The 16,581-nt window shown below is 35.9% G+C and overlaps 1 protein-coding gene across 1 annotated transcript; it reads right to left on the bottom strand.

The window, feature by feature from the left end:
- Nucleotides 1–12,504: 12,504 nt before the first annotated feature.
- LOC108537133 (olfactory receptor 13C7-like) lies at nucleotides 12,505–13,465 on the bottom strand. The gene is given in 2 exon segments (XM_017884291.1): nucleotides 12,505–13,291; nucleotides 13,293–13,465. Coding segments are annotated over 2 exon segments (960 nt in total).
- Nucleotides 13,466–16,581: the final 3,116 nt, after the last annotated feature.

The raw sequence follows: 16,581 nt of genomic DNA, 5'->3' as shown, positions 1-16,581 counted from the left end.
GTAACTATGGGTACTAGGCTTAACGCCTGGGTGATCTAATAATCTGCACAACAAACTCCCATGACACAAGTTTACCTATATAACAAACTTGTACATGTACCCCTGAAATTAAAATAGAAGTTTTAAAAAAAGAAAATGTGGTATATATAAACGATGAAATATTACTCTGCTATAAATGAAATTATGTCACTTGCAGCAAAATGGATAGAATTGGAGGACCTTATGTTAAGTAAAATACGACACAGAAAGAAATGTGTTGTATGAATAGAATGGTAGTTACCAGAGCCTGGGGAGGGGAAATAAAACAAATTTGCTTAATAACTGTATAAAAATACAGTATGGGTCCAGATGTGGTGGTTCACACCTGTAATCCCAGCACTTTGAGAGGTTGAGGCAGGCAGATCACGAGGTCAGGAGATCGAGACCATCCTGGACAACATGGTGAAACCCTGTCTCTACAAAAAATTAGCTGGGCATAGTGGTGCATACCTGTAATCTCAGCTATTTGGGAGGCTGAGGCAGGAGAATCGCTTGATCCAGGGAGTCGGAGGTTGCAGTGCGCCAAGATCGTGCCACTGCACTCCAGCCTGGTGACAGAGGAAGACTCAGTCTCAAAAAAGAAAAAAAAAAATACATTATGATAGAAGGAATAAAATCTAGTGCTTGGTAGCACAATATGGCAATGATAATTAACAATAATTTATTGTATACGTCACACAATAACTAGAAGAATAGATTTCCAATATTCCCAATACAAAGATTTAATGAATATTTGAGGTTATGAATATCCCATTTACCTAGATTTGATCTATACTCTGCATTTGTATCAAAAGATTACATAAACCCCATAAGTATGTACAATTATCCTGTATCCATAAAAACGAAGAATTAAATAAAATTAATTTTTAAAAAATGAAAAAATATTTCTCCAACATGCAAAAATTAAAGGCATTTTTCACTACTATACCAGCCTTACAAGAAATGCTTAAGAAAGTGCTACAACTGGAAGTGAAAGGACAATAATCACTATCATGCAAACATATGAAAGTATGAAACTCACTGGTAGAGGTAAATTCATCATCAAATTCAGAATACTGCATTATTGTAATGGTGATGTATAAATCTTTCAAACATCTAGTATGAAAGTTAAAAGTCAGGATGGTCTAAAATAACTATAGCAACAATAGGGTGTTAAAGAATAGAAAATTAGGCTGGGCACAGTGGCTCTCACCTGTGATCCCAGCACTTTGGGGGGCTGAGACAGGCGGATCACGAGATCAAGAGTTTGAGACCAGCCTGGCCAACATGGTGAAACCCCTCTCTACTAAAAATACAAAAATTAGCTGGGTGTGGTGAAAGACACCTGTAATCCCTGCTACTTGGGAGGCTGAGGCAAGAGAATTGCTTGAACCTGAGAGGCAGAGGTTGTAGTGAGCTGAGATCATGCCACTGCACTCCAGCCTGGGCAACAGAGCAAGGCTCCATCTTGGAAAGAAAAAAAGAAGAAGAAGAATAGAAAATGTAAAAAGATGTAAATTGCAGCAATGAAAATACAAATTATTGGGAGAGGGCAAAAGTCTAGAATATTTGTATGTGACCAAAGTTCAGTTGTTATCAGCTTACAATAGTCTATTATAACAATAAGATTTTAAAATGTAAGCCTCATGGTAACCAAGAAGCAAAAAATAATACCAGATATACAATAAGAAAGAGAAAAAAATCAAAGCTTAGCATTCCTGAAAATTACCAAAGCACAAACATAAGCAACAGGAGAGGGAGAAAGAAACAAAAAATCTATAAAATGATCAGAAAATGATGAACAAAATGGCAGGAGTAAGTTCTTACCTATCAATAACAACCTTGAATATAAATGGATTAAATTCTCCAATCAAAAGACAGGTGGCTGAATGGGTTTTTAAAAAGATCCAACTATATGCTGCTTATAAGAGACCCATTTTAGCTTTAAGGGCATATGTAGACTGAAAAGTAAAGGGACGGAAGAAGATATTCTGTGGAAATAGTAACCAAAAGAGAGCAAGGGTGGCTCTACTTATGTAGTATACTTATAAAACAGACTTCAAGTCTAATAAACGCCACAAGACATAAAGATGACTATTATTTAATAATAAAGAGGTCAATTCTGTAAGAATGCATAACAATTATAAATAGACATGCACCCAACATTGAAGCACCTAGATTTATAAACAAATATTAATGAACAAGAAGAAAGAAATAGATAGCAAAACAATATAGCAAGAGACTTCAATATTCTTCTTTCAACAATAAACAGACCAACCAAACAGAAAGTTAAAAAGGAAATACTGGACTTCAGCTGCACTTTAGACCAAATGGACCCAACAAACATATATAGAACTTTTCATCCAGCAGCACCAGAATATACCTCTTTTTCTAGTGTGTATGGAACATTCTCCAGAATATACCATGTGTTAGGCCACAAAACAATTCTTAACAAATTCAGAAAGATTAAAATCATATCTAGAATTTTTTCCTGCTCACAATAGTATAAAACTAGAAATAAATAATAGGATGAATCTTAAAATTTTTATTAATATGTGTAAATTAAACAACATGTTCTGGAACAGTTACTAGATCAAAGAAGAAATCAAAAAGAAAATTTTAAAAATATCTTACAGTCTAAACAACATAGGAAGACCCATCTCTACAAAAGATTAAAAAACATTAGCCAGATGTGGTGGCACATGCCTATAGCCCCAACTACTTGGGAGGCTTAAGTGAGAGGGTCACTCGAGCCTGGGAGGTCGAGGCTACAGTGAGCTGTGATCACAGCACTCCAGCCTGGGTGACAGAGCAAGATCCTCTTTCAAATATGTGTATGTGTATGTGTATATATATATATATATACACACACACACACACTCACATATATACACATACCTATACATACATACATGTGTAGATATACACATATGTGTACATGTATGCATATGTGTGTATACATATATACATATGTGTATGTACATATATCTGTATGTACATATGTATATGTGTGTATGTATGAACACATGCATATATACATATAAATAAAATTGGTATGTGGTATTTCCATTATCATTTGTCTCAAATAGGTATATAGATAGATAGATATAGAGATACATAAAATATATCCTAGACATATGACAGTAGAAACACAACATACCAAATCTATAGGATGCAGTAAAAGCAGTTCTAAAAGGAATGTTTACAGCCATGAATGCTTACATTAAAAATGAAGAAAGATCCCAAATAAATAGCCTAGCATTACATCTCAAGGAGCTAGAAAAAGAACAACAAAGTAAACCCAAAATTAACAGAAGGAAGGAAATAATAAAAGTTGGAACAGAAACAAATCAAATGGAAAAGAGAAAACATTAAAAGTCAATAAAACAAAATTTGATTATTTGAAAATTAAACAAAATTGGCAAACCTCTAGCTAGACTAAGAAATAAAGAGGGAAGACTTAAATGAAATGAAACATGAGAACATGACTGAAAACATTGTAACAGATTCCTCTGAAATAAAAAGAATCATAAGAAACTATTATAAACAATTATATACCAACAAATTTAACAACCTAAAGGAAATTGATACGTTTCTAGAAAAATATAACATTCCAAGACTGAGTCAGGAAGAAATAGAAAACTTGAACAGACAAACAACAAATAAAGGAATTGAAAATAATTTAAATCCTCCCAATGAAGAAAAGCAGGAAGATTTCATGGTTGAATTCTACCACATATTGAAATAATTACTACCAATACTTCTTAAACCTTCATTAAATAGAGCTAGAGGGAATACTTCCAAAGATATTTTACAAGGCCAGCATCACTCCGATATATAAGCCACACAAAGACACTGCAAGAAAAGACAACTACAGGCCAATATCTCTGATGAACATCAATGCAAAAATCCTCCATAAAATATTAGCAAACAAAATTCAACAACACATACGAAAGATTATGCATCGTGACCAAGTAGGACTTTTCATTGGCATTCAAGTCTGGTTTAACATATGCAAATCAATCAAAGTGATACATCACATTAACAGAATAAAAGATAAAACCATATGATCATCTCAACTGACATGGAAAAACATTTGACAATATTCATCATCTTTTCTTGATAAAAATCCTTGACAGTTTAGTACAGAAGAAAAGATCTTCAACATAATAAAAACCATTTATAAAAAAAAAACCCCACATCTAACATCATAATCAATGGGGGACAACTGAAAGCTTTACCATTAAGATCTGGTAAAAGGCAGAGATACTCACTTTCACCATTTCTATTCATGATAGCACCATTAGTACTAGCAAGTACAGTCAGACATGAAAAAAAAATAAAAGGTACCCAAATAAAAAGAAAGAAGTAAAGTTATCTCTATTTGCAGATGACCTGATACTATATGTCAGAAATTAATCTAGCTAGAACAAACTAGAACCCCAAAGATTCTACCACAAAAACTGTTAGAACTAATAAATGAATTCAACAAAGTTACAAAGTACAAAAATAACATAAAAAATCAGTAGCATTTCTATACACAAATAACAACCTAACTGAAAAAAAAATCAAGAAAATCGTATTATTTATGACAGTATACAAAAATTGAGAAATAAATTTAACAAAGGAGGTGAAATAATTTTATACTAAAAACTATAAAACAATGATGAATGTAATTGAAGAAGACACAAGTAAATGGAAAGATACCCCATGTTCATAGATAGGACAGATTAATATTGTTAAAATGTCCATACTACCCAAAGCAATATACAGATTTAACACAATTTCAATCAAAATTCCAATGGCATTCTTCAGAAACAATTGTTTTAACTCCTGTAATAATATGGAACCACACACACAAGCACACACACATGCACACACACACACACACACACACAGCCAAAGCAATACTGAGGGGAAAAAGCAAGTTAGATGTATCACACGTCCTGATTTTGAATTATATTACAAAGCTATAGTAATCAAAACCATATGGTACTTGCATACAAACAGAAATAAAGATCAACTGAATAAAACAGAGTGCCCAGAACTAAATCCAAACACTTATGTGAACTAACTTTTAACAAGGTTACCAAGAGGACACAACAAGGAATGGGTAGTTTTTCAACAAATCGTGCTGAGAAAACTGGATTTCTACAGGCAAAAGGATGAAATTGGACTCTTATCTTATACCATACACAAAATTCAACTCAAAATGAATAAAATACCTAAATGTAAGACCTGAAATCATAAAATACCTAGAAGAGAGCATAGGGAAAACTCCTCAACATTGGTCTTGGCAATGAGTTTTTGTATATCATACCAAAAGTTCTGACTACAAAATAAAATAAGCGATATCAAATCTAACAAAAAAAACATATTTGTGTAGAAAAAGAAACAATCAGGAAAATGAAAGACAACCTACTGACTGGCAAAAATAATTGCAATTGATAAGGGGTTAACATCCAAAATTTATAAGGAACTGTTGCAACTCAATGGCAGAAAAATGAATAACCTGATTTTAAAATGGGGAAGGAACTTAGACATTTCTTTAAAGAGGACATAAAAATGGCCAATGGATATATGACAATGTGTTCAACACTACTAATTATAAAGGAAATGCAAATTAAAACACCATGAGATATCTCCTCACATCTGTGTGATTGGCTATTATCAAAAGATAAGAGATAACAAATGTTGGCAAAGGTGTGGACAAAAGGGAACCCCAGTTCACTGTTGGTAGGAATGCAGACTAGTATAGCCATCATGGAAAACAGTGTGGAGGTTCTAAATAAATTAAAAATACAACTACCATATGACCCTGCAATCCCTCTTCTGGGTCCATACCCAAAGGAAATAAAATCGCCGCCTGGTAGATAGCTGTACTACTGTGTTCATTGCAGCATTATTCACAATAGTCAAGATACAGAAACAACCTAAATACCCACTGATGGGTAAAGAAAATGTGGTGTCTATACACAATGAAATATTATTCAGCCTTTTAAAAAGAGTGAGAGAGAAAGAAAGAGAGGGAGATTCTGTCATTTGACACAACATGGATGTACCTAAAGGACATTACAGTACGCCAGACTTAGAAAAGTATTGCAGGATCTTATTCATTTGTTGAATTTTTTTTTTAAAGAAAGGTCATACGCACAGAGATGGAGAATGGAACATTGGTAACCACAGGTGGGAGGAAATGGGATGGAAAAGAATTGGGAAGATGTAGATCAAAGGATAAAAAATAGCAGATATGTAAGATGAGCATGTCTAGAGATATAACATACAATATGAGTACTAAAGTTAATAAAATTCATTGTATTGGGGTTTTTTGTTTAAATAAGTAGATTGTAGCTGTTCTTGTCACACAAAATAGTAACTGTGCAAGATGGTTTATTAATCAGCTTCACTATAGTAACCATTTACCATCTGTATATATCCCAAAACATCATGTTGTAAACCTCAAACCCAAAAAAAATTATTTAAAAAAAGAGTCAGATTTATTTAGATTTTTTAGTTCCCAAACAAAAATGTTCAATGCTTTGGCAGAGAAGGTGAAAAGCAGCTAATCTTTAAGCCTAAAAAAGAGAAAAGGAAGTAAAAGAACTTAATGAAATACACTAAAGAGGTCATTAGGTCTGAGTAAAGCAAATGTTCACATCAATATTTATCTCTAATATTCAGTTAAAGAGAAAATATATTAGTTGACTAAAGTCTACTTGGAGAATATTGGCAATTGTCTCTGTTTCAAAAGCAATATATGATCTTATTCACAATGCTTTTCTTTCATAAAAATTTCTGCTTGGAATGACTTTTGAGTTGTAATATATAGTGATGTTTCTGAAGATATCATCGCCCCTCTAATTCAATACTCTTATCCCAAGATTGTAAGAGTAAATTTTTAATTAATTATATATATACGGTGGTAATTTCTAGAACACAGTCAACACACCTTGGAAAATAAAATTGTTTTTTGTTTATTTTGGTTTTGCCACAGAGGAAATTCAGTTTGTAGCACACATGAAAAGACTGATTCAAAAATCCAAATTCAGAATCACCCAGCACTTTGGGAGGCCAAGGCAGGAAGATGGCTTGAGCTCAAGAGTTGGCTAACAGCCTGCAGAACATAGCAAGACCTCATCTTTACAAAAAAAAAAAAAAATTGAAAAAAATTGAAAATTAGCCTGGGCATGGTGACATGTACCTGTGGTACTAGCTACTCAGAAGGCCAAATTGGGGGTTCGAGGGGGATGTTGCTTAAGCCCAGTAATTCCAGGGTGCAGTGAGCTATGGTCACACAACTGCATTCCAGCCTAAGAGACAGAGCAAGACCCTGTCTCTAAAATTCGGAATCAAAATTGCAATTCTCCTTCAGAGAAATATCAGCATCATTAATAGGCAAAATAACCTTTTTATAATAATTTTTTAAGAATGTCTCACAGTTCCTCTTGTCCTCCTGAAATACTTCCTTGTATTTAATTTATTCCTCAAACTGACTCTGAAATTAATATAGGAAATATAGACCAACAACAGACTTAAACACTGGCTGCCATTTATAACCTGTGTGACTTTTATATAAGCCTAAATTTTCTTATCTACCTTATGGAGCCATCTGGAGCTAATCCCAGAATGCAGAGAAAATATCATATCCAGCATTGAATCCCCAGCCCCTAACATGCACATACACAGTGCTGAATATAGCAGTAATCCACATAAAAATGAAGGCAACACATATATTACATTATTTATAGGCATTAATTAATGAAAACAGTTTTTAAAAGACAATTTACATATGACAGCTAGTACAGCTCATGGTATATATAATGCATTAATTAAGTAATATTACCTAACACATCCATTGTTTCTCGTTTGCTCTCTGATTCTTGAAATTAAGGACATTAAGCAAGGATTCTGGTGTCTATATCTGAATGAGGCAATGAGAGACAATCATGTGTTACACTTGCCACCAGCATTAATTAATGAACAAGAACTTAAAAGATAACAAGTAAATTACCTAGTTACCTAATATATTTTATGGTAATATTATACATTATTTAAATATGACTTCTCATCTCCCCCCTTATCTTTCTCATTTGTCCTCTGAGTTCTGGAAATAAAGTAGCTAATCATAAATTCCTGGGTAGTTTGAATAAGGTACAGAGAGGAGGGAGCATTAGCAGGAAGTGATCAAAGAAGACTGCTAAAGGAGATGAACTCTGAGGATCAGTTTTCACTTTACCTGCTCAAGGAAGGAATGGGCTACAGGTGAACTAAGAGACTAAAAAGCTAGCTTTGTATTTAAAGGATGAAAATAAAATATAATGAGACCCTCCCATGAGCCATCTGCTTTCACATAATGCCTCATTTAACCTTTAATGGGCTAATAAAACACTCAAATCTACTGAATTATTCCATGCTATTTAACACTTATGATATGCTCACCTCTGCACTCAGGGGATTTCAAATTTTATTCATTGTCGCATATTCTCCATTGGAAATATCAGTCTACTTTGATTTTGAGGTGTATTAGGAAATCATATAGGTAGAAGCAGCCTGGAAGCCAACACAGAGAAAGAGAGAAGTACACTCTAGTCATAAAATGTAAAGGGGAGGAATTCTGATTTCTGTTACTGTCACTTTGGCTGAATAAGTTCCTATCAGATTCAAGCACCTCAGAAATGACAACTATAAACTCTCTGCAAAAATTTTTTAGGAGTATCACTTAGAAGAAGTATCACTTAGAAGTATCACATTTTGGTGTGAGTTTCACATTTTTATGGCTATAGGCTGACTAGGCACAGCATAGGTTGGTGGAAATTCTGATAATAAAATGGCTCTTTATGGACAAACCAGCAGAATTCTGGAGAAACAGCCACCATAAAGAAAGGGGGGAATTCCAGAAAGCAGAGTCCCAGCAGAGGAAACATCAAATTCTCTGTAAAAACTTGCCCAGTTTTCTGATTGACCCCTGCACCATACAGGTACAATCCAGCTAAATACCAATAAGTATATATACAGGGATCCCTAGGTATCTATGAGGGATGGCTTCCAGGACTCCCATGGATACCCAAATCCATGGATGTTCAAGTCCCTTATATAAAATGGCATAGTATTTGCACAGAATCTACATGCATTTTCTCATATACTTTGAATCATCTCTAGGTTACTTATAATACCTACAACTATGTAAATGCTACATAAATACCTGTTAAACTGTATTTTTAATTCATATTATATTGTTATTTCTATTGGCTTTTGCCTGAATATTTTTGATCCAAATTTGTTGAATCCAAGTTATTTTAAACCCATAAGCATGGAAGGCTGACTGTAAAAACATAAATACAGATATATAGATAGAAATCTTGAACTGAGATGTGTATTGCTAACAAAAAGATCAAGTTTGTAGTTTGAGTCCAACCTGATTACTCCTAAAGCAAAAACATCAAAACCATTCAGAGGAATGTAATGGTATTCAGAGCCTCCACAATATTGTTCTAGACAACCAGTTTGCCTGTCATATGATAACAGACCAACACACCGAAACAGCAGGAGTTGCAGCAGAGAAAGAGTATAATGATTATATGGTAGTCAAATGAGAAAGTGGAAAAAAAACTTAAATCCACCTCACCAAGGAGTTCTGGCCTGGAATTTTTAAGGGAATTTTGACAAATAGGGGGCTGAGGAGCTAATTGCTTAGGGTGTGTGGAATGCAATCTTTAATAAAGATGCAAAACCTGCATTTTGGGGCTGAGTTAGTTCCTCAGAGAGGGTCTTCAGACTGGCTGGCATCAGTGGACCCATTGGAATGCAGGATCTAGAAAATATCTCAAAATGGAAAGCTTGACATTTCGTAACATTAAAGATGTTATCTGTAGAAGTTAGGACCTTATGGCAGGAGCTATGTGACTTTTAAGTAGTAATCAGTTGCACAGAAGTGGGCCATAGGGCAGTCTGGTTAATGTTTTACTATGTTTCTACTTAAAGCTTATGCTTTTGTTAAACCTAGCAATTTAGTTTTATCAATTTTATTAGGATGGTTTCAATACGACATTCACACGTCTAGGATACAATGTTTTTTCTCTAGTAAGGGCAGGAATATATGTAGATCTTAAATCTGTGTAATGCTCTCATTCATGTTTGCTGTTTCTTCACTGTTTCCTCAATTAAAGTAAAAATTTTAAACCAAAGGGTCAGGAAAGTTATTTGAGAAATTCAAGTCTATTTACAAACAGTCAAGAATAGAATGGAAACTCCAAGAAATTGGATAGGTACTCAGTACCCTGAAGCCTATAAGAAATAAGACAAGGTAAGTGCTAGAGGCTGATGAAGGAATGTAAAACAGGCCTGACTGAGGATTTATCAGCAAGAGATTTATAACTTTATCATCTCCAGTGCCAAAGTGAGCTTTCTAAAACACCAACACCAAAACATCAGTTTCTTTCTTGTAACTGTTAGTAGATTCTACTGTTCACTGCAGTGGTTTAAAACCTTTTCCTCACAACAGAATACTCATTTTCCAAATAAAATATTATGTGGAACCTCAGGACATAAAACAGACAAAAGTAGGGACAGGTAGGAGTTTGGGGGTATCATAGATCTGACTTCTCAGAATTTGTTCATGAATGTGGTAGCCCTGATTCAGCCTCCTGGACTCAAGAGAACAGAGGGTCATCACCTCAAACCTATAGAAGTATTGACTTAGATTAGCATCTGAAGCCCTGACAATTTGGCTCCAAACTACCTTTCCAGTCTTCTCTGTCACTGCCCCAACAGTAAAACCCAAGTTCCAACCATTCCAAACTCTTAGTAGTATTCCACATCTTGGCACTGTTTCATCTGTCTAGAAAATTCTTGCTTACAAGACCAGTAGGAGAACTGCCTTTCCTAGTTTTTCCAAGCAGAAGTGCCTTTCCCTTCCTGGGACTTCCCCTTCAAGGGATTTACGCATATCCTGCTATAAAAGCATTTAACATACTGCATTGTAATTGTGACCCATTTAAGTCTGTGACCCACTTAAGTTACCCTCATCCTATGGCCAGTATCAGCATGGTGATACTGCAAAAGAAACTGAATCCATAACCAAATGTCTTAAAGAATGTTGCGCATCTTTATTGAGATTATCAAGACACACTGAGGTAGGGTCACATAAAACCAGCATCAAAACTTTCCCAATATTCCATGTAGCTAATTTTTCCTTTTCCTCTAATCCTATTTTTGCTGTATCAATGTAAATATATTCCCTTCTATCTTCAAATTCTCCAGTATGCACTGGGTTCTTTCTCACTATGTTATTTCTTTTCTAGAGATGGTTCAAGCCCTTTCATAGGACAATCAGCTTATTTAAACTATTACAAATCCAACCATTATTCTGCTCAGCCCAACAAAGACCCAACAAAGAGTCCAGCTTAGAAGGGAGGAGAGAAGGAAAAGCCATAAATAAGTATTCTTTAATATTTTTGTCCCCAGTGTATGCATCAGTCTGTATTCCACAAGACTGTGCTCCCTAACCATGTCTTCATTTTAATTTCCAGGTTGTCTTATATTTTTATATCACCAATACTTAGCACAAGCCTGAGACAAAAATAGGTATTCAGTAAATACTGGTTGATTGAATAAGTAAATGAGTAATAAATGACTGAGTGAATGAGTGGAATGCTCATATTCCACAGGAAATTCATGTAATTGCAAAAATACCTAACTTCTTACAACAGTAAACCCATTATCACTGTGTTCTCAGAGAACTATGCTATCAAGTTATTTAGAAAGAAAGTAAATTTTTTGAATCATTTAACAGTGATGTTTTTCACTCAAAGACATCATTGCTCATCTATTGAAACACAAGGCAGGCCATATTTCCCCATCATCTGGGTTGTCTGCACATTGCCTTAGACACCTCTGCACAAAAGATGGCTTGCCAGTTTGCAGCCAAAAGGAAATCATCCCTGGGAAAATAGCTTCCTTTTTCCACTTCTTCTCCCTCTACTACATATATACATGCTAGGTACCTAATACCTTACAGTGTTCCCCCTTTACTTCTACATGATCAAATCTACTTCATTCTGAATTACTAACTGTTGAAATCATATAGCATTCTTATTTTTAGCACGATACTTTCTGCTTGATCTTCCTAAGAATAGTGTAAAAAGGGGATAAAAGATTAAGTTGGTAAAATGGTACTTTCTCTTAGATTATAGAATTTACCATTCAAGGAATAAACCAAACTCTGTTAGGCATGAGAAGGAAGGTGTTTGGATGAGAATCCTTTTACACATAAGTTTCTGTCCTTTTCCTTAACTCTGTCATGAAGAGAAAAGAAAAATCCTTAACTCAGTCCTGGATTTCCGTCTTTCTTTTAAATATTACAAAGAGAAAAATGAAAATTTTGGGAATTAGTGGAATCATCAACCCTCATATTTATTTTGGAACCTCCGGGTGAGAGCTAGCCCTACATTCAGAGTAAAATAATTTTAAAACTAAATAAAGAAGCATTTACATTCCTTCCGAGAAGCATTTTTGACACAGTATACTCTTCACAGCTGCCTTCACATCTTTGTTCCTCAAACTATAGATGAGAGGATTAAGCATAGGTGTCACCACTCCGTAGAAGAGGGAGATGATTTTGTCTGTGACTTGTTCTTTGTCTGCTCCAGAAGAGTCTTTAGCCTTGGGCTTTGCATACATGAAAAGGATGGTTCCGTAGAATATAATCACCACTATTAGGTGGGCAGAGCAGGTGGAGAAGGCTTTGTGCCTTCCTTCTCCAGAAGGAATTCTCAGGATGGTGGAGAGAATAAAAACATATGTAACAAAAATAAAACGTACTGGTCCTACAAGAAAAATCATATTAGCAACAACCATGCTAATAATATTTATGGAGATATTAGCACAGGCCAATTTTAAGACAGCCAAGATTTCACAAGTAAAATGATTAATAACGTTATCTCCACAGAAAGGAAGCCGCATTGCAAGGGAGGTTTGCAACACAGAATTGGTGCCTCCTCCAATCCAGGACCCAGCAGCCATGGACACGTATGAAGCCTTGCTCATGATGATAGGGTATTGTAGAGGGTTACAGATGGCCACATAGCGGTCAAACGCCATCATACTTAGAAGGACACACTCTGTTGCTCCCATAGCAAAAGAGAGAAACATTTGCACTCCACACGCAGAGAAGGAAATAGTTTTCTTTGAAGTTAAGAAGCTGCTGAGAAATAGTGGAATAGATGAACTAGTGTAGCAGATGTCCAAGAATGGTAAGTTACTGAGGAAAAGTACATGGGGTGTGCAAGTGGGTGTCATAAACACTCACAATGATGATGACTCCATTTCCCAACAGGATCACCAAATACATACATAGGACCAGCACAAAGTAAATGGCCTCTAGCTCTGGGTAGCCAGAAAGCCCCAGCAGGACAAATTCTGTCACAAAAGACTGATTGGACTTTCCCATGCTAATATTTTCTTTCACCAACAGGAATTCTATAGTGGCTGGAATGTGTGTGGATCTTTCACAGCAGTGTCTGTAAGAATCATTTGCATTCTTGAATGGCTTCCCTTATGGGTAATAAAGACCTGTAATTGGATATACAAATAGCACAAGAATATGTTACGGCCCTCTAAGTTAAGATCAGTTAGACTTTCAGACTTCATGAAGGAGGCCCCAGCTCTCAAAAAGAATATTCTTGCTAGAGAATAGATTAAAAACACATGCAACTGAGTTAGAATTATGTATCTCATTTGCATTATAAATTTAAATTATTTTAATACAATGATACCATATTTTGACCAAATAATCCAGAACAAATAGAAAATTTTGAAGTATTACTAACGCACAGATATCTGACCATTTTAACCAACATTATTATCTGTAACTGAATATTTTTCTTCATACTATGTTATACCTAACAAAATTGATGTTCTTCAGTTACTAAAAGAAAGTTGTATGTGAAAGTTCTGTTTCGATGGTAATTTAATCTTAACTTCAGAAGAGTCCTGTGGGCTAAAAGAATAAATAGAAGAGGCTGACTCTCTTTTCGGAGTCAGCCCGCCTGCACCCAGGTGAAATAAACAGCCACGTTGCTCACACAAAGCCTGTTTGGAGGTCTCTTCACACGGATGCGCATGACATTTTGGTGCCGTAACTCGGATCAGGGGACCTCCCTTGGGAGATCAATCCCCTGTCCTCCTGCTCTTTGCTCCCGGAGAAGGATCCACCTATGACCTCTGGTCCTCAGACCCAACAGCCCAAGGAATATCTCACCAATTTTAAATCGGGTAAGCGGCCCCTTTTTTACTCTCTTCTTCAACCTCTCTATCTCTTAACCTCTTTTTCCTTTCCCCGACCCCCTTCCTGCTTTTCTGGAGGGCAAGAACCCCCAAACTCCTTCTCTCTGTGTCTCCACTCTCTCTTTTCTCTGGGCTTCCCTCCTTCACCATGGGCAGCCTTCCACCCTCCATTCTTCCTTTTTCTCCGTAGCCTGTGTTCTCAAGAACTGAAAACCTCTTCAACTCACACCTGATCTAAAACCTAAATGCCTTATTTTCTTCTACAATGCCACTTGACCCCAATACAAACTCGACAGTAGTTCCAAATAGCCAGAAAACGGCACTTTCGATTTTTCCATCCTACAAGATCTAAATAATTCTTGTCCTAAAATGGGCAAATGGTCTGAGGTGCCTGACGTCCAGGCATTCTTTTACACATCGGTCCCTCCCTAGTCTCTGTTCCCAATGCAACCCCTCCCAAATCTTCCTTTTTTCCCTCCCGCCTGTCCCCTCAGTCCCGACCCCAAGCGTAGCTGAGTCTTTCTAATCTTCCTTTCTACAGACCCATCTGACCTTTCCCCTCCTCGCCAGGCTGAGCTTGGTCACCATTTTCCTCAGTCTCTGCTCCCCACCTATAGNGAGGTGCCTGACGTCCAGGCATTCTTTTACACATCGGTCCCTCCCTAGTCTCTGTTCCCAATGCAACCCCTCCCAAATCTTCCTTTTTTCCCTCCCGCCTGTCCCCTCAGTCCCGACCCCAAGCGTAGCTGAGTCTTTCTAATCTTCCTTTCTACAGACCCATCTGACCTTTCCCCTCCTCGCCAGGCTGAGCTTGGTCACCATTTTCCTCAGTCTCTGCTCCCCACCCTATAGTATCTTGTGAAATTCCTTTTCCTGGCTCATCCTGGCTCAAAAGCTCCCCACTGAGCACCTTGTAACCCCACTCCTGCCCGCCAGAGAACAACCCCCCTTTGACTGTAATTTTCCTTTACCTATCCAAATCCTATAAAACAGCCCCACCCTTACCTCCCTTCGATGACTCTCTTTTCAGACTCAGCCCGCCTGCACCCAGGTGAAATAAACAGCCATGTTGCTCAAAAAAAAAAAAAAAAAAAAAAAAAAAAAAAAAAAGACATTTTTAGAGAAAAGGACTTTTGGTTATTCCTAATTTAGGAGAAATATGAATACCTGAAATATCCTCCTAAGAATATTGACTAGAGAAGAAGTATTACTTATAAAAGAATAAAGGAAAAATTGAGATAAAATTATTCTTGTTTGTCTTTTTCAATACAGATTAGGAAATCTTTCTAGGTCACCCTATTGCTCCGCCTGATATACACAATGATTAAAAGTTGACCTCAGAAAACTCTAGTGTACATTTCTCAATCTATAATCAAACCATAAATAAATGTATAAATTAAAGAATTTCAGGAACAAGGGATTTGCTCTTTTACCTCTAAGTATGAGAAAATACATACTGCCTTCTTCCTGCATAAAAGTCAGCTTCCTCTGCTCTAACAGCTGTTCTGCTGATCTCCCTCTCGCTGCATATTTGGAAATACCCGTGATAATGAGGGGTAGGTCACTCAAAAAACTCTCAAGCATAGCAATTTACTATAATTATTTGTATCCTTATTTGATGTAATATGGAGTATTTCTATATTTAAATGCCAAAAACAGAAGTCCTACTTTTTTTAATGAGATTGCTAGCCTGCTAGCCTCATACGTTCCATCTCAATAACTTCACAAAGATGACTAAAAGAACTATCTGCTTCTCAGTTCTCATTAAAATCAAGTAGCTGCCATTGCCTCTGTAAAAGCCAATTAATCATTGGCAAAGTAGAAACTAGTTCTAGTAATGATGAAAGCTGGGGCTCTTGGCAGTCTTTTCACTAGCAGAGGATCCTTTAAAAGACCAACCAATGAAGCACCAAAGCAACTCAAAGTGTTTGCTGCTTTGAGGATGCTTCTAATCCCAAAAGTAATTTAAACCTCACAATGTGGATTGGACAGAATTTTTAAACTTTCTAATTCTTTTGGGATGAAGTCCCTCAGAAGCAATTAAAACAAAGTTGTTAATACAATTTAATTTAAGTGTAACCCATAAAACAGTGACAATTATTCTAGCTTTACATTCTCTGGGAAGAGCAAGTTGAGGAATACTACCCAGGTAAAACACCCAAGACATGGAAATTAGAATTCACTATATCTGATGGAGAGATGTAGCAGTAATCTGTGATGCTTAATTCAAAATGATGCTTTGTTCTTTTTTTTTTTTTTTTTTTTTTTTTTTTTTTTTTT

Source organism: Rhinopithecus bieti, unplaced genomic scaffold (genome assembly GCF_001698545.2).
Source record: "Rhinopithecus bieti isolate Rb0 unplaced genomic scaffold, ASM169854v2 scaffold_12088, whole genome shotgun sequence".
Classification (NCBI taxonomy): Eukaryota; Metazoa; Chordata; class Mammalia; order Primates; family Cercopithecidae; genus Rhinopithecus; species Rhinopithecus bieti.
The sequence above is the reverse complement of the archived record's forward strand: the minus strand, read 5'-3'. Positions and strand labels throughout refer to the sequence as shown.